Here is a 22,305-nt window from a genome sequence, read left to right as displayed (position 1 = left end):
CGCCTGCCTCCCTCGCCAGCTGAGCTCTTGGTGTTCTGGCTCGCACCTTCCTGCACGTCGCCCGCGCACACACCCTCTCGTCGCCCATTACTCGCGTCCGCTGATTGGAGCACGCTGCGCGACCACATCGCGGTCTGCAACAACAAAACCAACCACACCCTCGCTGCACCGCTGCGTTGCCCGCGCGCCGCCTGCATCATCCAGCCACTGTCCGCGGCGCCGGCCCTGCTCGTCCGCGGTTCGCCGTCGCCCCGTCAGTCCCGCTGCGTTTTGTTGCGGGAGGCTGCAAAGGTCACGTGGCCTCTGCGCTCGTCCCTCTAGCGGTTTCACTCGGCCCGGGAGCTATTTAATACGTCTACCGCCTTGAGCCTTTCTGAACCTCGATTTTTCCGACCTCGCAAAGTCTCAAGCGCGTCGCAGCCACCCCCACGTCACCGCGCACCCGCCCCGACCTGCTCCGTCAACCACGCGTCACCGCCCTAGCGCGTCCTAACTTTTGCACCCACAACACCACCCCCCGGCTCGCTTGTGCGCGCATAAATCCTGCAACGCGCTAGCTTCCACACAACAGCCCTGTGGTGTCGGCGCGTCGTCGCGTAATCCACAGTGCTGCTGTCCGCCCCCACCTGCGTCGCATGGCCGTGATGACTTCGCCCGCAATGGACAAACCGTCCGTGGAGCCAAAACCCGTTCCATCTGCAGACGCGATGGCCTTGGATGCAAACATCAACGGGTGAGTCGCTCTTCCCTGCCTTTGTCTGCCTTTTAGTTTCCGCGTCCGCCGTCTTTCAGGATATCCTGGCGCATGTAGTTTATTGAACAAATCATTCTGCAGAATCGCAAATGAGCATGATCCGCTGTTTGATGAAGATCCCGCGCCTCACCACGTTGACATTCCTGCGCCCGACGCCGATGCTCCGTCAGACGCCCTGCCAACGCCTGCTACAAACGGTGACGACGCCGTGAACGGTGCCGACTTGCACCCCGACGACGAAGATCCGTTCGCCGACTCCATCGCCGACCCCATCACCGACGTCGAGAGTGGCATCGCGCCCACTGCGCCCTTCCTCGCCGACCAGTCGCTCGAGCAAACGTCGCTTCCCGCACCGCCCGAAAACCTCGCGCCTACCTCGCTCCCGTCTGCGGTCGAGCCTGCGACCTCGGACGTGCGCGAAGATTCCGCATCGGTACCACAAACATCCTTGTCTGCTATAAAGCCTGAAGGCGCGAAGGACGCGCCCGAAGATCTCATGTCTTCAGTCCCGGCGCAACCCAGCGCACCGCCCGCAGAGGACAAGGAGGACAAGGACAAGATGGATGGAGAGGCCCAGACGCAATCTGCAACGACCGACGCGCCTGCTGCCGCGGATGTGCAAAAATCGGACGAGCCGACCGATCTGGTCCCTCCTCCGCCACCTGCAGAGGATGCGCTGCAAACGCCCGCTGCCGCTAAGCCAGATCCTACTACGGCACCAGCAGCACCTGCTATCGCAGACCAGGAGATGACAGATGCGCCGTCGGCAACCAAGACTCGTCCCCGCGAGGATGATGATGACGACGACGATGATGGTCCTTTGGCGAAGCGCGTGCGCACTGCAGATGGGTCTTTGGAACCCAATGCGAGCGGCGAGGCAAAGCAAAAGCAACAGCCACCTCCGCCGATTACCAATGGCGATGTGCCGCCGTCGGCGGGTTCAGACATGGCAGTGACTCCACCTGCCATTAGCAATGCGCCCGAAAAGAAGAAGTACGATTCTCAGGCTCTTACTGCGGCGCAACACAAGTTCCTGATGGATCGTCTGCGCGGCGCAAAGAAGACGAAGCCGGCGGTACCCTTCCTGCAACCCGTGGACCCCGTTGCGCTGAACATCCCTCACTATCCTCAAATCATCACCAGACCCATGGACCTGAGTTCGTTGGAGACAAAGCACAAGGAGAGGCGATACCAGTCGGTAGATGCCTTCATGGACGACTTCTACCTCATGATTGACAATTGCGTTCTGTTCAATGGTCCCCAGCATCCCATCGCGCAATCGGCCTGGAACTTGCAGATGTGGTTTGAGCGTGGCATGCACTTGCTACCCGGGAGGGACGCGCACGTAGAACAACTCCCCAAGAAGCCCAAGAAGTCGAGCTCCGCGAAACCGCCCCGCCGCGAGTCTCGTCCCAACATCCCGGTGCACTCTCCGACCAATTCGACTTCGAACAATGCCACTTTCGCTCTTCAGGCTGATGGCACTCCTATCATCCGGCGAGATTCGTCAACTGGCGACGGACGTCCCAAGCGGGAGATCCATCGCCCGCCGCCCAAGGACCTGCCCTACTCGAACAACCCTCGGCCGAAGAATAAGAAGTCTCAGCTCGAACTAAGGTTCGCGGAGATGGTCATCAACGAGATGATGAAACCGAAGTACCGGGATTTCTCGTACCCTTTCCTCCAGCCTGTAGATCCTGTCGCTCTGAACATCCCGCAATACCTGAAGATAATCAAGAGGCCCATGGACTTGGGCACGGTCCACCAACGGTTCAAGCGTGGTGAGTACACCAACGCGAAGGACGTCAAGATCGATCTTGATCTCATCTTCGCGAATTGCTACAAGTTCAACCCCGAGGGTGATGATGTGAACAAGATGGGCAAAATGCTCGAGGAGGTGTACAGGAAAACGTGGGACAAGAAGACCGAGTGGATGGAGGAGCACGCGCCTGCGTCAGAACCGGCCTCGGAGTCAGAGGATGACGAGGAGGAGGACAGCGACGATGACGAAAACGAAGAGGAAATCAGGCGGAGACAGGCTGAGATTGCCGAGCAGATCATGAAGTTGACACAGGAACAGCTGGCTCTGCAGGCAAAGAAGGGCAAGTCCCCCAAGGTAGCAGCCAAGAAGGGCTCGAAGAAGGATAAGAGCCAGACCAAGTCGAAGAAGCTTTCGAAGCACGCGGTGCCCGCGAAACCCAAGAAGAAGATGAGGCAGATCACCTTTGAGGAGAAGCGCCTGATCTCCGAGACGATCAGCAACTTGGATGAGGTCCAGATGGCAAAGGCAGTCCAGATCATCCGGAATGGAGTGCCTGCTCTTCAGGTAAGAAACCCCCACGTTCCACTTTCCCGCGAATGCTGCTAACCTAGTTGGAGGGCGTCAATGATGACGAGCTCGAACTGGACATCGACACCATCCCCAACGATGTGTTGCATGATCTGCTTAAGTATATCAAGACGGTCAACCCCGCCGCCGCCACAGCCACAGCTGCCGTAGCGACGTACGATGATGACTATGAGCCTCCTTCTCGTAAGAACACTGCCGCGCAGCCCAGAAAGAACAAGCCCATGGGCAAGCACGAGCAGGAGCAGGCGATTGCAGAGATTAAGCAGCGCCTCCAGAACTTTAACAATCGTGGCTCTAGTTCCGACCAGTCGCCAGAGCCTGTGCAGACGACCCAGAGGGACGACTCGAGTGACGACGAGTCGAGTGCATCGGAGAGCGAAGAGGAGTAAGACAGCCATGCGCTGGCCTGAAATGCCGCTGAATGCCTTGCGTGATCCGTTTGTACCGGCTCTGCGATCCTATTCGGTCGACTGGGTCCTTCGGCCGAGCTTTGCGATGCGAGGTGCCTTGGTGAAGCGCCGTCGGGGATTCCGTGTTCCCGTCGGTCTGCCGTGTACAACACCTTTTCTCGCTCTTCCCCCCGATTTATTGCTTCTCTTTCTCTTTTTTTTATTCTGTTCTTGTGCATAGGTCGAGCAGCCCCCTTGCTATTTCCCTGGCTGGGGTTGATGATGGATGACGTTTACGAGGTTTGGTCAAGAAAAATCAAAAGTCGGAGTGACGAGGGTGCGGCGAGAAGCTTTTTTGGGTTTGGAATGAGCAGGTTTGGGCGTCCTTCGACGAGGCTCAGGTTGCGGTAATTCTGGCACAACATTAGCACTCTGTACAGTAGAAAGGATATTGGTGGCGATATGGGCATTCCATGGGAATAGGCATACTGGATTTGCGGATTTGCGCGCAGACGACGAAGGCCGGAAAGCAGACATGGCTCGAGGGCAAACGGAGAGTAGAAAATAGTAGTATCATGATGATGAAAAGAAAAAAGCGAAAATCGAGTCATAAAACGAAAGCAAAGCGGTCTCGCGAGAGCGTGTGTCGAGTCGAGTGCGTGTCGTGTGCCTGCGGGATGTTTGTCAGTATGAAAATTGATTTGTTGAAGCCGAGTGAAGAGCCGCGGCGCCACAAGGGAAAAAAAGCGGCAGCCGCAGCTGAGGCGCAAGCTTCGGTGGTAAGGCGAGGCGTCGAGTGTGTGATTCGTCAGCGGAGGGGAGGCAGCAAAAACCGAGGCGGTCTTGGCGTGGGCGAGCAAGCGGAAAGCGGTTTCGCGATCCGCGTCTTGGGCCCCAGCTTCAGCGCGCCGATTTTCTGAAGCTTCCCCAAACACCACAGCTCCGTCGACCGACCACACCTCTCTCTCTCTACCACCCTCTTCAATTCGCGCGTCGCGCTCCCTCTCTCCGAACTCATATTTCCGCACCGGCTGTCTCATCCAAGCTCTTCGCTTCGAACTCCCCCGCTCGTTCGCAATCCACCCAAGCACGTTACTCCGTCGTCGTTCGCAATGGCGCCCGTCCAGATCAGCGAGGTTAAGGGCAGCGGGCGCGAGAACCGCACCGCCGCGCATTCGCACATCAAGGGCCTCGGCCTGCGGTCCGATGGCACGGCTGAGAAGACCAGCGGCGGTTTCATCGGCCAGGCTGCTGCTCGAGAGGTAACGAGGCCCCCACCACCAACATGAACATTGGTCCCGGAGGAGCTGTGGCAGACATGATTGCAAGAGAGGTGATGTTATCGGGGGCAGATTGTGCTGATGTTTGTGTTGTTTACAGGCATGCGGCGTTGTCGTCGACCTGATCAAGGCGAAGAAGATGTCCGGAAGGGCGGTGCTGCTAGCCGGTGGACCTGGAACCGGTAAGACGGCGCTCGCGCTGGCCGTCGCGCATGAGCTGGGAACCAAGGTGCCGTTTTGCCCGATCGTCGGCAGCGAGATATACTCGGCGGAGGTCAAGAAGACGGAGGCGCTGATGGAGTGCTTCCGGAGAGCTATCGGTACGTTGTGTGGTTTTTGTGGCGGGGAGTGCACCTGACGAGGAATTCCTGGGGAAGTATGGTCTGCTGACGTGTGATTGGGCTAGGTCTGCGCGTTCGCGAAACGAAGGAGGTGTACGAGGGCGAGGTTACGGAGCTCACGCCCGAGGAGGCAGAGAACCCGCTCGGCGGCTACGGCCGCACCATCTCGCACCTGATCATCGTGTTGAAGTCGGCAAAGGGCACGAAGAAGCTCCGCCTGGACCCTTCCATTTACGAGGCTATCCAGAAGGAGCGCGTGCGCCTGGGTGATGTCATTTACATCGAGGCCAACACTGGCGCCGTCAAGCGCGTCGGCCGCTCGGATGCTTATGCCACCGAGTTCGACCTCGAGGCTGAGGAGTACGTGCCTGTGCCCAAGGGCGATGTTCACAAGAAGAAGGAGGTTGTCCAGGATGTTACTCTGCATGACCTGGACATTGCGAACGCAAGACCCCAGGGTGGCCAGGATATCATGAGTATGATGGGCCAGCTGATGAAGCCGCGCAAGACCGAGATCACGGACAAGCTGCGGGCGGAGATCAACAAGGTCGTAAACAAGTACATCGACCAGGGTGTGGCGGAGCTGGTCCCTGGTGTCTTGTTCATCGATGAGGTAAGTTCATCCTTGGTTTCACGACGCCATCCATGTACCAGAGTTGACTTTTTTTTTTCGTTCAGGTCCACATGCTCGACCTCGAGACCTTCACCTTCCTCAACCGCGCCCTGGAATCCACCATCTCGCCCATCGTCATCCTCGCCTCCAACCGCGGCCTCTGCCCCGTCCGCGGCGCCGAGAACATCTTGCCTCCTTCGGCGCACGGCCTGCCCCCGGACCTGCTCGCCCGCCTGCTCATCATCCCCACGCACCCCTACGAGCCCGACGAGGTGCGCCAGATCATCCGCACGCGCGCCCGCACCGAGTCGCTCAAGATCGACGAGGCGGCGCTCTCCAAGGTCGGCGACCTCGGCGTCAAGGTCAGCTTGCGGTATGCGCTTCAGCTGCTGTCGCCCGCGCAGGTCCTGGCAAAGGTTGGTGGTAGGGATGAGATTGGCGTGGCGGATGTGGAGGAGTGTGAGGGCTTGTTTTTGGATGCGGGGAGGAGTGCGCAGGGGGTGGCGCAGGTGAGTGGGTTCATTGCTTGAGGGCGTTCGTTGTAGACTGGTGGTGATGGGGATGGTGATGGGGAGGAGGAGATGATCTGCCATTTTGTTAGGAGACGGAGTTGAGTGGCATGGGTTATAATGCATGTAAGAGTACCCCCCCTTTTTTTGCTGAAGATGGAGGTATGAAAAGCTGGGATTGGCGTTTAAATTTCTTTTTTTCTTTTCCTTGATGTGTAATGCGAGAGAAATGGGAGATATCACTTGCAATTTGCTATTCTTGGTGCCAAGTGCCTGGATTTGAACAAGACAAGGCGGGGATGAAAGAGCCTCCAGCAGTGAACAGCGTACGCTATATACAGACGTCGCTATACTTTACTGACATACCACATTTTCGACGACGAGTTTATTTGAAACGTGAGTTCTGAGAGGATACTTTTGACTATTGTCTAAGAATATATTAAGCGGATGGACGTATGTAGAATTTTAATTCGACATTCTTGTCCGGACGATAGCTTCAACTACCCATACGTTGTTGTAATTCAAGAAAAGAAAAAAAAAAAGGAAAACGCGCACCCCATTCTCCTGGGACTGGTATGTCGCAGATCTAAAGCCTGTAGATCAGCCCTTCGTCGTCAATACTTACCAAGGAAGTTAGTAATAACAAGTTCCGGATGTATGTCAGGACAGCAGCTCTAGAATATAACCGGCAGACGAATTCCGTGCAAGGTTCGTGAGCATGCAAGGCTGCCGCTGATCGCGAATCATTTTCGGTTCTGCTTGCTATTCCGAAACGGGGTGGCCTTGCATAGATTTCTCAAGTCATTGGGCTTTGAGCAACTTATAGTAGCACCTTTCATGCAGCCTCATCTTTTCCCCGCCTTCAGCCTCGCTGTAAGCTTACCCCTAAATGTTCGAAGGCAGTTGCACCAGAAGCCATTTGTCCCTTCTTCTCATCTTACACCTCTGCTCAAATATCATAATTCTGTTCTTTTCCATACAGACGAACAATTATGGCGGATCCCTTGGGGCTCGCTCGCATTTCTCCTTCAATGAGATTGGTAGACAGCGTAAGCTACGCTGTATCTTTCGTACGCCAGTCTTTCATATACTATTACCGCTCATACTCCAAGCTCGAGAAAAACCATGGTCCCTTCCATGCTTTCGTACTGCTATTCATATTCCCAGATGCCTCGAGCGCTATGGACAGCGTGCGAAATAACCTTTTCCGTGCGTCAGATCATGACGTGATGTTGATCAAGAAGTCACTCGCCGACGATTGCAGCATGATGGCAGTGGCGGTAAGGAATTCAAGCTCAGCTATATTCAGGGAATTTCTGATTTCATCATAGGCTGCAATCATTGCTCAAATAGCCATCTCAGCTTTGTCGCTGACAGATCTAAGCTCGACGCATTGGACTGCCAAAGGAGCGTTCATCATCAGCCTAGTTACCGGCACGCTGTCGGTCTTTTATGCCAGCCTTCTACAGCAGAAAATCAGTTCGCTCATCAATCCGGACAGCTTCAAGGATTGGCTCGGCCGACCTGGACACGCAAAGGATCGACGCAAGGTGCAACACAGGATTTCTGAATTCTTACGGATCGAACAAGAGGAGGCTGGGACACACAGAAATCGAGTGTTGGGCAGTGTGGAAGCGGACATAGAGGAATTCGTCATTGCCACAAGATGGAAAAGAGCGTCCGTAAACACGATCCAGATGACGCGAGTTCCAAGTTTGCTCTTGGAGTCCTCGGTGAAGTCTTTCCTCGTTGGTTTGGGGGTATACCTTGGCTGCGTCGCATTTCGGCACTTGGACCAGCCGCAGACAGAAGGTGGTTCAAGGGCGGTCTTCATTGTGTTTGTGGTCATCAGCGCTCTTGGCCTACTGTGCTTCTATATCCCAAAGCTGCTGAAAGAGCTTGAAATGGCACCGATTCGAAGTTGGGATGCAATACTTGGAACAAAGTTGGAAGACCGATTCCGAGGAAAAAACGACGACGAAACCGAACGGCCATCTCCGGGCTTATTATCAGCCGAGCAATCGCGCCGAATAGGAGGAGACGGCACGAACGACATCCGCGGCGATGCCGATCCAGGAGGTCGGCATCCCGAAGACGAGGGACTGCCGAAAGCGAAAGCGCGGGTGGAAGAGTGCATTAGGGCGTCGGCCCAAGCGCAGGAACAGTGCGCAATAGCCCTACGGCAGCTCCTGGAGGAGTTCCAGAAGGTCCACAGCAACAGGGGTGATGGGATCTGAGACGGTCGGACCCAAAGGATCTCAGGGAACGCCGCGCAACTGGACCCACTTGGTCGGAGAGCTTGCGATTGGCGGCGATGCTAGTCTGGACGTTCAGGGAGTGTGCTTGCCTGACTGTTGGTGTCTGAACGAGGGTAGTTTTTGTATTCTGAGGCTTGATGGGAATGGCAGAAGGACAGTGATGGACGCCGTGTGCATTGCTATAGGAATCGATCAATGTTGTATAACGTTGGATGATTAGTGATTAGCGCGTGAGCGGATTAGTAGGCACGCACGCACGGCTGGAGAAGCAACAAGTGGGGTTGCGAAACCGAGCACCAGGACGACGGTTTGGGCGAACACGTTGCAGGCCGCCACTTCCTTCATCATGGCTTGCGTTACACAGGGTTGATTGGAGAGGTGGTGCCAGTTCCACTTGTGCGATCCTCCCGAGCCACATGACCGTGCCTTGGCTGCCGCGCAGCTCGCTATCGCGTTCGCTTTCAACGCTCTTTTTTTCGGCGTGGGACCGGTACAACATCAGCAACAGAACAGGCCGCAAACGTGCGATGCGGACCTCACCGCCTGCGAAATCATGCGCCGGTCAGGCTGCGGTGAGATGGGGAGCGTCAAGGGCGGAACGCAGGTCAGCATTTCGCGCGGAGCGGGAACGCAGGCGGAAGCTACCGCGAGGTGTATAAGAGCGGATGGTACCTGGATCTGGCTTGGGGCCAACAAATTACCTTGGGGCCAAAGGCTGGAGCCTGGCGGCGGCTGAAGCTTACCCCACCCCCTCTGGAGGACGGACCTGCAGCGGTTGCGAGATCTCGGAGCCACCAGTCGCTTTTCAGCCTCAAGCCGGCTATAAGACTGCTCCAATCCGGCCTCGCCCATTTTCGCCCACACCCACCCCATCCCACTTTTGTTTCATGATTTTTTAGCGTTTCCGTTTTGCGACATGATGATACCCATTTACCAGCTGCCTGTTCCCGTTTCCTCGACTTTCCACCACCGGCCCCTGGTCGACCGCAGACACATCCGCCTCCTGCGCCTGCATCCCGGCCACTACGCCCTCCGAAAGGACGCCCCATGGCTCATAGAGTACGAGATCGTGCACGTCAGCCTGGACGCCGCGCCGTTGTTCGAGGCCGTATCCTACGTGTGGGGCAGCTCGAAAAAGACGCAGCTGATCCGCCTGCTCCCCGCCAGTCGCACCCTCGCCGTCACCGACGCCCTGACCCAGGTGCTCGCCCACCTCAACAAAACCTCGACGACCGGCTACCTCTGGATCGACCAACTGTGCGTCAATCAGGATGACGAGCTGGAGCGCAATCACCAAGTGTCGATGATGGGCGAAATCTACAGCAAAGCCAGGAGGACCCTCGTGTGGCTGGGCGAGCCCGACGCCGATTCCAACCTCGTACTGGGGACCCTGGATATCGTCGGTGACCGATCAAAGGACTTTGCTTTTCGCCGGAATCGGAAGGAGGCCGAAGCGCAGGGGAAGAGGGATGTCACGAGACTGCGGACCCACCTGCAGCACGCCATCCCTGGCACTTGCTCCGTACACGGCACCACCAAAGCCGATATGATGGACATGGACGGCCCGGTGGATGAACAAGACGACTACTGCCACCAGTGCTTCGAAGAAGCAGCCACGGACCGCGTGAAGGCTGCATGTCGGGTCATGAATCGGCCCTGGGTGAGTGTGTCACGCGACATTTGCTTTTAAAACACACTAGCTGACTTGCTGATCTGGGAGACCTCTCAAGTTCAACAGATGCTGGATTGTGCAGGAAGTTCTGTTGGCCAAAGAGGTCTACATGACGATCGGAGATTCCAGGCTATCACCTCGTGATTTCCACCGCTCCATCTACGCCAACCTCCACGCTCCGAAATCCCCCTCCTCCTCCTTCAACACCATCGAGCACTACGGCGCCGACGACGAGCCCCCCGGCCTGCGCCCGCTCAGCTTCCTCACCTACTTCTGGGACTCGCTGGACAACAGCGCCCACATCCCCGCCTTCTCATGCATCCTCGACGATCTCCGCGACGGCCTCGCCAGCGGATACTTCAAGGCATCTGATCCGAGAGATGTCATCTACGCTTTCCTCGGCCTCCATCCCCGCGCAACTGAGCTCATCAGCCCGCACTACTCGTGGTCCGTCGAAGACGTCTACGTCGACGCAGCCATGGCCGTCGTCGAAGAAACAGGCGACCTCGGCCTCCTCGGCATCTGCGATTCCCTCTACCACCACCACCAACCCACCTCCACTACCAACCTACCCTCCTGGGCCCCCGACTGGTCCCAAGCCAACCGGCTGAGCTCGCTGTTCGGCCCCGGCCGCGACATGGGTTTCAGCGCATGCGGGCCCTTCAAGCACGCCATCATCCAGCCAGGGCGGCCTCGGTCCCGTTCCCTCGCGGTCATGGGCACACCGATCGACCGCATCACTTACATCCACCCGCAACAGTACCCGCGCGAGCGACCGGGCTGTTTGGTCCGAAACGCAGCGGATACCGGGAGACGGGATTCCCAAACGCCGGACTACTTGGAGTTGGCCAAGACGGCTGAGCAGCTGACACAAGCGCGGTCGCCGCAGTTCGCACCAGTCACCCTGGGGAGGATCCTGAACCTGCTGCTCGCCAAGGAACAGCGCTTCCCGGACGATCATTACCAGTACACGTGGCGCGAGAGGGAGGAGATTTTGTATTACGCGGCCGGCAGGCAGATTGCGCGGGGTAGCGTGGGAGAGGCGTTGGCGCTAGTGCCGGCACCGTCCGTGGTGGGCGATGGGATTTGGCTGCTGAGGGGGTGTCCGGCGCCGGTCGTGCTGAGGCCGGTGGCGGATGGGGGGTACGTTTTGGTGGGGGCTTGTTATTATGAGGGTGTTATGCAGGGGCAGCAGGCGCGGTTGCTGGAGGGGGCTTGTGGGGTTGAGTTGGTTTGAGGGAGAGTGGAGGGGTTGTCTTTGTGTGTGTGTCGTGGGGGCAGTGCCTTGTGATGATATCATGGCTGGCTGCGAAAAGTGCTCGGTCTTCGATGCTGGAAGAGAGGGAGAGAGGAGGAGGAAGGGGAAAGTAAAAGATCTGGTTGCTGAAGGTTGTATTGTTGGCGTCGAAGGAGTTTCGGTTCGCTGGTTAGGTTTGAATGGCGGATAGCTCATCACGTTTTCCTGCCTCTCTCCCTCGTGGATTGGTAGAGGATTGGTTTAGTTATTAATTTTGATACCCATAGCAGGCATAATTTCAATGGTCGACGTCTTCAATACTGCTTACTTGTGCAAGCATTGTTACAGCTGCTTGGCTTACGCATAGCGGCAGCCGCTGATGCGCCTAGTAATTTGGCTGGTGAAGGTTTTTGACCTTTGACGGTCTTTGAATAATGTTATCTATTGCGCTTTTCAGTTAAAGAATACGTGCTTGGTCGTAAAAAGTTGCGCAGGATGTTTTGCAGAATACCTACAGGTAGCGTAAAATCTATTTTCTCTTATGAAGAACATTGGATTTTTAGTGTAACGGATGTCTACAGGTATGGCTATTACTGTAGTGACGAGGAAAAACTTAGACTTTAATTTCGCTGAAGTTCTACTGTAATGAAAAGATGGTAGATCTTAGTGGAAAGTTGGGTTTGGCCGGCGATGGTTGGGTTTAGCCGGCGCTGGTCAGGTTTAGGTTCTTTTGCGGAGAAAAAGAATTGGTTTAGTAATTATCCCTGTTATAAGATTGGCGGCTTTTATCTATCAGTAATCCTTTATACCCCGTGGAAAGGAAGATCGAAGAAACGGCATTCGGAATACTTTCCTCGCTAAAGAGCGGTTCGTTTCGCCTTAATATCCAGCGATCCAACCATACGGTTCGTATAACTCAGGGGACGAGATAGAGTCAGCCATATCTTCCCACCCTCCGAGCAGCAAAACAAAGCATTTACCAACGTAGCTGCAGTAAGCAGCGACGTTCCAGCACTCGGTGCATGCGGAAAAAGTAAATCTTGTATATATACAACACACGCGGATGCACTTCCATCAACCAGCTGTAAGATCTTCATCTTACAACAGCCGCCCGGCTAGCTCAATCGGTAGAGCGTGAGACTCTTAATCTCAAGGCTGCGGGTTCGACCCCCGCGTTGGGCTCAATTCCCACATCTTTTTGTTTTGTTGACGTCTGGGGGTGGTGGTGGCTGCGGAGGGCCGGGGAGAAATTTTTTGGTGGCGGGGTGGCCCGGGCGCACTCTCCCATGCAAGATCTGCTCGCGAACAACGCTGGAAGCTTTGCCTCGGGCCGTTCCGGTTCCTATCCAACAGTCGCGGACCAATTCAAGGTGGAACGGGGGTAATTTTTTGAGAGAGCACTGCAATATCATGGTAGTACTTACACGTTGGATACTTCAGGCACACCTTTCAGTGATCTTCGAGCTCTGTTCGGTGTAAATGAGCCGCTGCGGCTGTTGTTTTACAGGGGATGTGGAGACGAGACAAAACCAGAACAGACTTAATTGCGATTGACAACACTTAAAAATGGCACTTTGCTACAAGTCCTAATCTCTTTACAAGCTTTCAAGAACTAATCTTACAGATGTACTGATGTTTTTCACTGCTCATGGTCCGTTGGAATCATAACATCGTGGAATAACTACCCGGCCACTACTTTCATTATTCACGTTTAAAAAATAAATGTTTTGTCCAACAACTTCACCCCGAAAATCAGGCGTAAAGGACATTTTCTTCTCCAATCTAATCATTAAGAAGACATACGTATATATATGTAAAAAAACCCGCGTTATAAGATCTTAGTATATATAGACCTTTCAGCACCGTAAAATCTCTTAAATAACCGAAGAAATTTAGTATAGCGCGTTTACCTATACGCCCGATTGTGTAAGATAGATCTTATAGAGAAATCTCTATTCCGAGCCTCTAACGGGTACTTAAGAATATTCTATAACGTTCTACCCCGTATTAATAGCCTACTATTTTAACTCTAACAGTGTCTTAAACCTCTATACGAAGAGTATTCGTTAAACGTACTAGCCGTAGAGATTAACTTTAGTACGCCTCTTAGCTAATAATAACTATCGGCTAGACTTCTATAAGACTCTGTACGTGCTAGAACGTCTATAGATAACTCTCGTAGTACTCGGCTTCGCTCTCGTAGTGCTCGGCTTTAACTGTCTTCTCCGTATAGAGATCTACCGTACTATCTACTAAGCTATTTTAGCCTCGTATCTGCTATACTATCAGAGTGTATAAAAAGTTTATAACGTCCGTAACTTACTCTATAACTCATTCTTTTAAACGACATAATAATAGCTCATAATTTTATTATAGTATTAAGGCTTAATTAGTATATATATAATTCTTTTAAGAAGAGGAAGGAAAACTGGACGTGCCCGAGGGACGGTCTAGTTCGAAAGGTACTTGAAACACGAACTTTAACCTATGGCTACGATAATAAGCTGATCAACAGCACTCCCATTTAAACTATCTGCGACATTGGAGAGACTTTCCAAAATTCTGTGAGGTCAGTTCTCAGAAAGACCAAGAAATGGCTTAGGTGAATAGGCCATAGGCGTAGGTTTGTTGTCACTGTGAAAGGGTCAGGTACCCTCCACCGCTGGAGGACTAGCCAGGAGCGCTCCCCCACTGCGATACTCAACCCCTTCCGCTCCTCCCACGGCCCGCTCCCCTTCACCTCAACCATGTTGGTCGCGCTCGCGTACATCTTGCTCATCCTCGACATGCACAGGCGTCAACAGATCTCTATTAATAGTGGACGTAAGTTAATATGGTCCGGGACGCTAAAGGTTGTGAATTCGGATACCTACATCTGGAAAGACAAAGGTAACAGGTAATCGAACCAAGTTCATCCAATTTGGACCTGTCAGCTTTCTCCGCATCAATCAACTCTCCGCACATGCTGCATATGAAACACTCCTCATGCCAAATGTATTCGTCTGCAGCCGGTCAGTCTCCAACCAGGTTTAAAATGCAGGGTAGCTCACCGTCATGAGTCGTGAAGGAGTTGGGTAACTCCTCGTCACGAATTGGCAAATCGCAATATGTACACCACAGCGTCCGTGGTGGCTGGAACTCTTCCCGACAGAACCATGAATTGTCCAGAGCTTCGGCCGCCGATGGTCGGTCTTTTGCAAATGGCTTAAGCATTTGGGCAAGCAGATCAATCCCGTCCGGATGCACTTTGCGTTCCAGACGCTTCCTTGGGAACTTCATCCGGCCGTTGTAGTAATCTTTAAGGTCAGTATACTTGACTGGTCGAGCACCATCCTCATCCAGGAGCTCGAATGCTATTACTCCAACAGCCCAGATATCAACGGCCTTGGTGTACTGGTACCCCTTGGAGCTCGCAACCTTTCCGACTATCTCTGTCATTTCGGGGGCCGCATACTCCGGTGTGCATCGGTCCATGGTGCAGAGGACGGAACCGTCTGAGATGCGCTTGGATATTCCTGAAAGTTCCCATAACGTTAGCTTTGGATGTTCCAAAACAGTCAAGTAGACGTATGTACCAAAGTCACCAATCTTGATCCTCCACTTGGGGCCGGGAGAAGCAACAAAGATGTTCTGTGCGCCAGATTAGTACTGCCGCTCTTCAGTTAATAGTCGAACTTGCATTTACCTCAAGCTTCAGATCGCGGTGGGCGTAGTCGTGGTTGTGCATAATGATCAGCCCCTCAAGCAGCTGTTGTATGATCATCTTCGCTTCCGATTCCCGCAACCTGATTTCCTTTTTGTGGATCGCATCATACAGAGTTCCATGCTGCAAATATTCCATGGCCAGATAACCAAAGTGTTCATCTTCGTACCAACCGAGAAACCGGGCGAAGTATCGGTCATACTGACTATGTCGTTAGCGAAGATGACGGTGATTTGTTTCAAGAAGGAATATTCACCTTTGAGAACTTACTAATTGCCAGCAGCTCTCGGAGCACGGTTGGTCCAACCATACTTTTGGAGACTTGTTTCACGGCCCGGACCTCGAGGGGACATCGCGTTCGTCTTTGGAGCCACACAAACCCATAACCTCCGACCCCGATGGACTTCTCACGAGCCCATGTTTTTTGGCGTCCTCCTTGCAACTTGTCGATAATAATATTACCATTTTCTTTGATGACCGTCTCGAGTTTGAGGGGCTTTGTTTCATCTGTGGTGAGTGTAGAAGTGTCGGAGCGAAAAGAACCGGTGAGGGTCGCGGTGCTGCGGAGGCTAGGAACTAGTGTGCTCCCGGAGAGAATCGTCCCATCCATAGAGAGACTCGTCCCATCAGAGAGACTCATCCCACCCATAGAGAGACTCATCCCGTCCATAGTAGCAAAAAAGAATAATGCGACGTATAGCGAACCCAGCGGGTATCTTTGGATTGGTTAACGCAACTGTTAGGCAAGAAGCCGACGAAGCTTAACAGTCAATAGAATGATGAATACTTAAGCCTATGTGTTGGCAATTGGACCCATATTGGGCCTAGGCTCTCGCTGGTTTTCATTTCCTTCGGCTTATTCAACAAGTTCGGCGTAGACAAGATTAGGCATTGGTCCCGCATCTTCGCTCGGTTAAGTACACAGTATAGTTCGAGACCCACCCCCGTGGTCCCTCTTTTAGCATGCCGGCAAACCAATTTTGAAAGACAACGAATTTCTAGTGGGGAATAATGGCGGGGAGAGAGGTTCGAGCTTCTTTTTTCGTCACCGCCACGGAGCTTTCCGGAGAGTGCACTGACATCCATACCTTACAACACACCGAAGCTCCACAGAGGAGTTGACCGATTAAGATATCGGAGCCGAATGTCAACTCAGCGGGTGTTATCCACGGACTGAAATGCTCGACTATCGTCAGAGGAGCAATTCAAGACTATAGCAATCTTCTCGTCATCGCCGCTTGCAATTTGCATACTTTCGACATGGAAGTAGCAGGTTTAGCTCTGGCTGCCCCTGCAGTCGTGGAATCGGCCTTGAAGTAAGACCCTTTGCTCTTTCATAGTTCTCACCACTTACTATTTTAGATGGTCCGCTGAGTTGAGCACGCGTTGGGATGACTACAAAGACGCAGATGGGAAAGTCGGAGAGGCCGTCCACGAATTGCAAATCATCTCGAGCACCATCCAGATCTGGTCGGACATCCTACGCAAAATCTGGGAAGAGGTGCCCCACGATCTGCAACCTACGCTGACTACCCATCTTCACATTATGGATTCTAAAACACGCCTGGTCGCAGCCAATTTGGATGCCCTGATTGGCTCCCGCGAACGTTTCTGCAGTCCAGAAAGCATTCGGCGAAAACGAGGATCCGTCAAGAAATGGAAATACGCCCTGCACTCTAAAGAAGAGCTCATGAAGAACCTCGAAGAGCTTAGACGTAGCATGCGTTTGTTTGATAGCTGCTTCCAGCTATTGGTCCTCATTCCTTCCCGTAAATTGGACGATTCGATCCGAGGGACAGGAAGCCACAGGGAGGGACCCATGATGCAGTTTAGGAAATTGCGCGCAATACAGTCGGGCCGCTCTACCTCGCCTCTTCCGGGGTCATCCATCTTCCTCGATCCAAACTCCTTCGAATATGTCGATGAAACTCGCATCGAATTCTCCACGGCATCTGTGGCAATACTATCACGCGGCAATATTGACCACAAGGTTCTCGTCGACCGTGCACCGAGCTCGCCAGCAATGTCAAAGGAAGGTGTCCGCAACCTTGCTCGTAAATTTGCTGATGTGGATCCTGCATTTGCCCACGTTCTTCCTTGTAAAGGAGTTCTCCAGACATCCTCTAGCTTCTCTTTCGTTTTCGAAATACCCGAAGGTCTAGGCTCCCCGCAAACGCTCCGCTCCGCCTTGCTGAAACACCGAACAACCTATACTCTTACGCAGCGGATAGATCTCGCGATGTACCTCGCATACAGTACGCTCTTCCTCCACCAGGCTAAGTTTGTCCACAAGAATATCAGACCGGAGACGATCATCCTTCTGTCCAACACCTACAGCGATCACCAGGACGGCTCCTTGGGAAAACCCTATCTCATAGGCTTCGACGAGATTCGGCAAGAAGACGGCGTCACCCAGATGATTGCCGATGATGTTCTCGAAAAAAACATTTACAGGCATCCCGACAGACAAGGGCTCAAGCCTCAGCACCGCTATGCAATGCAACACGACATATACAGCCTGGGTGTGTGTCTGCTCGAGATCGGGATGTGGAAGCCTTTCATCACATACAGCACTGTCACCAAGGGGTAAGTGCCTTCTTATCCAATTTTATCTCCAGCAAACTGAACTGTCATCTTACTGTTGCCACTCATTCCAGAGGTTCTCCAGTGCCAATACCCGTACCGTCTTTCCGCAAAAGGGAGAGAAAACCATTGGAGCTGAAGGAAAAGCTGGTGTCCTACGCCAAGGAGACATTGCCGAGCATCATGGGTGCGATATACACTGATGTAGTCATGTCATGCTTGACATGCCTTGACGAGAATAGCGAGGGTTTCGGTGACCTCGGCGACCTTTTCGATCAGGATGGGGTTATCGTTGGAGTGCGTTACATTGAGAAGGTTCGTTTTTGACTGTCGCTTCCACACTAAATCTCGATTTCTGGACTGACGATGTCATACGAAGGTTCTCAAGAAATTGCACGGAATCAGAGTGTGAAGCGATGAATAGACGGCGGATTTACAAGTACGGCCCTTACGTGCTGGCATGAACTGTCGTCTCTTGCCCAGAAGCGGGACATGGAGTTGCCGGCAAGCTGCGATGCAATGTACAAAAGGAGGAAGGATTTGGAGGAAATGTGTCAACCCCCTCTCATATCAGAATTTTTATTTTCATTGCCTATGACAAAAGCTTCCAGAGGTCGTCCACAAATCTACCATTGCGAAAGTTCACGTGATTGCACCAATCAGCCATTGTGAAGAAACGCAATACCTATGCTTCCGGGATCATCATCTCTCCCAGCATCTAGACCGTCAGTACGACAGTCAAGATGGCCGTGCCCGCTCTATCACCGTCGAACGGCCTCGGTAGGCGTGTTGGGACTCATTATGCCGGCGCTAGAATGGCCCTTGCTGATACCGCCGGTATCATGCCTCAATACCGTAATTGAGAAGTGTGCGTCTGTCTGCGTGTGAAAGTTTAACATAAGCCGCCCTGGTTTCTTTACTCGAGAAATCCCACTTGGCAAGCTCCTTCTCTGTAGCAACGCAGAAATGCTTTCGTGTATATGAGAGAAAAACAAAATCAGTGTCTGCAGTGGGCCTGTTTTCCTTTACCCAGTCTGCGACCTTCCGTGTTGCACACTGAGTGCTGCCGTCGGGTCCATTCTCGAGGAAACACAGATACCTTGGACGGAAGTGGCGAGCGGAAAGACTGTCATAGTCCTCATCAACGTCGTCGACCTCAGAAACTCGATCCAAGACGGGGATATGATGCGAATGTGCCGACATCTCAATGTCGTCAGGGTCGAGCGGTGGAATCTTTACCAACTCATTTCTATCTTCATCATCGTTTCTGTTCTCCAACCGGTTCAAGAAAACCTTTGGGTAGCCCCAGTCGTGGGACCTGACTTTGTCATACCAAACGTCGTTTCTTAAGTCGACTTCAAGGCTCTGGGCGACCAGTATCTAAAAGCAGTGAAGACCCCATCAATGCAACCACGGGGAAGCTTGGATACCTGCCAGCACGTTAAGAAGAAGGCAAGCGTGTATCCACCTGAGAAGCATTATGATCAGGGGTATTGCACCGCAACGCAAGTCCTCGCTACCTTCTTAGAGAATTAGAGGAGAAGGTCCAGCAGAGATTCGGATTTTCGCGGGTACGCGTAACTCAGGCTCACTAGTTGTAACCCATGTCTTTCGCTTCGGTGGGAGATTTTTGGTCGCCATGCCTTCGTAGGACTCTTGTACGAGAAGTGAGACGAGCCTGACATCTTCCGGTCAGAGGAAGTATTCGTAGGCCGCATCTCTCCCTATGGTGTATTCTATACGACTAAAGGCGTCATGTCGTGGATTAGAATTTGCCATGCTATCGAGGTGCAATGAGGTTGTAGGGAGGCGGCGGTTAAGCCGAAGAGAAATCGAGACAGAGCAGTTCATCCCATTACCATAGATTTCTGCCTATTGTTACCCGCCAGCCACGTCGCCACGTTTTTCTGCATGTCAGCAAGAATCTTTTGCTTTCTGAAGCGCATAGCCCCGCTCCCTCGGCACCCCTCCTTCACAGCTTTGGAACTAGGACAATTTGAGTCCTCTTGATTGTGCAACAGACGTAGATTTCTAGGCTGGGGTGCGAGCCTCTTATGCTCTCCTACGACAAGAGGTCGTCTTCTTCTTCTGCCCGATTCGCCGGCAAGGCAGAGTTGAGATACTCCAGAGGACTGGTACTACGGACTTTTACACCGGCACCTCTACCTAAAAAGGGCCTTTGAGCCTCTGTGGGCCAGGCTATCTACTCATAAACTCACAACTTATTTTAATCTGGTGTGGAAAATGCATTTGGATAACGACAATTGCCCCTCCCCTTCTGGCAGGAAGCTGCAAGAAACGACAACGACAGCAAATCCAATTAGCTATAGAAGAGCCACTGAATTACGTTGACATGCAGTACGAAATGACAGGATGAGGTGGTTTCCCCCGTCTCTGTGATTTATTACCCCCATAGATATAGCCACCACGCAGTGGCCCGGGAGGAAATCACATCACCATGCCGAGTAGAACAATACATCTAGATGCATATGTGCAGTGATGAAACTTACTTCTACTGCTAGATAAACGCTTCGACTTCCCATGTAAGGAAGACGTAACATCTCTGCGGCATCGACTCTTTTGCAACTTACTTCGGCGGCGGGTACACTCGTTGATGATCTAACCCCCATCATATACATTTCACGACCATGATTGATGATAATCTCTTTGGTGTGGGAGATGCGCCTCGCTGCATCCGGTAAGCGAAGCGGGCATTGCCGAACATCGCCTCCGGGAGCTCTGTGGAGGCAATTCCAAGCTCGGACGTTGAGTTCATTGAAGGCTTTAACGTATCTTATGTTATGTATTCGAGCCTCAGAAGTCTTTAGTACATATAATCTTTGGATTAAGCATTCCAGGTGCGCGGGAGACTAAGTACCTATGCCGGCAGCGGTGGCCGGAACTCGGCAGTGGGGCGATTATCGTGGCTGCTGCCTGCGAGGGCGGTACAGAGCGGAAGACATTCATTGGTCAACGCAATCCACACTGCGCCACACTACCTACGTGTCAGTACGAGTCTCCACAAGAGCTGAGAATGCCTAGTCTTCTATTTGACCGACAAGCCCCATCTAACATCTGCAAATGATCGACCTGTCTTCATTTTCTTTAGTTGCTGACCTTGCCGACCTTTGTCTATCCATCATGTCAATCAGTCATACAGAATCATGCCAGGGGTCAAAACGGACCGTTATCACTGAATTGAACAGTCACGAACCGAAACGCGCCAAACGAAACGACGAGGGCCCAACAATGATTTCACCAAGCCACTCACGCCCGACGTCTTCTATGGTGGGCGGGGCTGACCGGATGATGATCTGTCAGCTGTGCAAAGCGAAGAAGGTCGACAAGGCTTTCCTTGATGTCATTGAACACCGCGAAAAATCGACCAATATCCCCTCCAGGATGAACCTACCATTCGAAAAGTCATGCTCAACCTGTAGACTGCTTCTTCACGCTCGGGAACGCAAATCAAAGAAATATACGGGGAGCGATGCAACATATTTTTACCGTTACGTCAATGCTGGCACTCCTTCTGCCCCTGCAGAAAGGATTGAAGCGTTCAGACTGGCGGAGCGCGAGTCCGGTCCTCTGAGATTCACCGCTCGACAACCCAGAAAAGACCATATACCTGATACCACCGAATTCAGACAGAGAATGAATCGCCTGGAAGGAGTCAATTTCCTACTTTTCACAGAGCAGATCCGGATTTGTCAGGAGAGACACACAAGATGCCAATTAAAGAATCCAAAAGTTGTACAAGGCTTGAAAGTCATTGATTGCCGGACTCGCAATATTATCCAAGCGCAACCTAATTGTGCTTATGTTGCACTCAGCTATGTTTGGGGCTCCGGAAAGTGCGGTGATCTCCAAAATCCACCGAAGACTATCGCAGATGCACTGTCCGCGACCCTAAACTTAGGTTTCAATTACCTATGGATTGACAGATATTGCATCGATCAACAAGATGCCCGGGAAAAACACACCCAAATCCAACAAATGGGCACGATTTACCGCCAAGCACAAGTCACTATCATAGCCGCTGCCGGAGTTGATCCAAACCATGGGCTTCCTGGAGTCTCTAGCAATCGCCCTCTGAGAAACCCAATCTTGCTCAACCAGCATGTGCTTTACCCCATGCATCAAACATCACAAGAAATGATATCAGTCTCCACTTGGATGTCTCGCGCATGGACATATCAAGAATTCGTCCTGTCAAGACGCCGATTGTTTTTCACGGATCAGCACGCATTCCTACAATGCGAAGAAAATATGATTGAGGAATTGCCCGCATCTTGGAGGGCTACTTTCGCCCCGCGACGGGCAAGCAATATGGGTTGCAACTTGCTGGATACTCTTTCCGTGGATCCAAAAGCTACTGGTATAGTCCGATTCCATGAGACCGTAAGACGATATTCAATGCGAAATTTGACATTCGCGTCGGACGCCTTAAACGGCATTCTGGGGATTCTGTCTACCTTTGAGGAAGGTCCAAATCCAGTCTACAATCTGCACGGCCTTCCATACTTTTTCGATGGAAACAATGCGGAGTTGCCGCTATATTGGCGTATCTTACACGATAAGTTCGCGTCTCCACGGAAACTGAACAATTCTGGTGC

The 22,305-nt window shown here is 52.7% G+C and overlaps 5 protein-coding genes across 5 annotated transcripts; 4 read left to right on the top strand and 1 right to left on the bottom strand.

Annotated features, from left to right (window-relative positions):
• Positions 1-635: 635 nt before the first annotated feature.
• On the top strand, positions 636-3,493 carry LTHEOB_6113 (Transcription regulator bdf1; the record flags this gene model as incomplete). The annotated part of the gene is made up of 3 exons (XM_035515334.1): positions 636-733; positions 836-3,080; positions 3,128-3,493. 3 exons carry the CDS (start codon positions 636-638, stop codon positions 3,491-3,493), a joined length of 2,709 nt encoding a protein of 902 aa, XP_035373244.1.
• Positions 3,494-4,605: 1,112 nt separating this feature from the next.
• Positions 4,606-6,257, top strand: LTHEOB_6112 (AAA family ATPAse; the record flags this gene model as incomplete). Its single annotated transcript, XM_035515333.1, has 4 exons — positions 4,606-4,755; positions 4,874-5,093; positions 5,180-5,727; positions 5,793-6,257. The coding sequence occupies 4 exons, from the start codon at positions 4,606-4,608 to the stop codon at positions 6,255-6,257; spliced, it is 1,383 nt and encodes a 460-aa protein (XP_035373243.1).
• Positions 6,258-9,410: 3,153 nt separating this feature from the next.
• Positions 9,411-11,403, top strand: LTHEOB_6111 (Heterokaryon incompatibility protein; the record flags this gene model as incomplete). The annotated part of the gene is made up of 2 exons (XM_035515332.1): positions 9,411-10,154; positions 10,249-11,403. The coding sequence occupies 2 exons, from the start codon at positions 9,411-9,413 to the stop codon at positions 11,401-11,403; spliced, it is 1,899 nt and encodes a 632-aa protein (XP_035373242.1).
• A 3,012-nt stretch (positions 11,404-14,415) lies between these two features.
• LTHEOB_6110 (Calcium calmodulin-dependent protein kinase type 1b) lies at positions 14,416-15,416 on the bottom strand (the record flags this gene model as incomplete). The annotated part of the gene is made up of 3 exons (XM_035515331.1): positions 14,416-15,033; positions 15,089-15,307; positions 15,363-15,416. The coding sequence occupies 3 exons, from the start codon at positions 15,414-15,416 to the stop codon at positions 14,416-14,418; spliced, it is 891 nt and encodes a 296-aa protein (XP_035373241.1).
• A 950-nt stretch (positions 15,417-16,366) lies between these two features.
• On the top strand, positions 16,367-18,101 carry LTHEOB_6109 (Het-s domain protein; the record flags this gene model as incomplete). Its single annotated transcript, XM_035515329.1, has 4 exons — positions 16,367-16,422; positions 16,469-17,692; positions 17,764-18,004; positions 18,069-18,101. 4 exons carry the CDS (start codon positions 16,367-16,369, stop codon positions 18,099-18,101), a joined length of 1,554 nt encoding a protein of 517 aa, XP_035373240.1.
• Between the last annotated feature and the right edge of the window lie 4,204 nt (positions 18,102-22,305).

The sequence above is a fragment of the Lasiodiplodia theobromae genome, assembly GCF_012971845.1.
Source record: "Lasiodiplodia theobromae strain AM2As chromosome Unknown scaffold_17, whole genome shotgun sequence".
Taxonomy (NCBI): domain Eukaryota; kingdom Fungi; phylum Ascomycota; class Dothideomycetes; order Botryosphaeriales; family Botryosphaeriaceae; genus Lasiodiplodia; species Lasiodiplodia theobromae.
The sequence above is the reverse complement of the archived record's forward strand: the minus strand, read 5'-3'. Positions and strand labels throughout refer to the sequence as shown.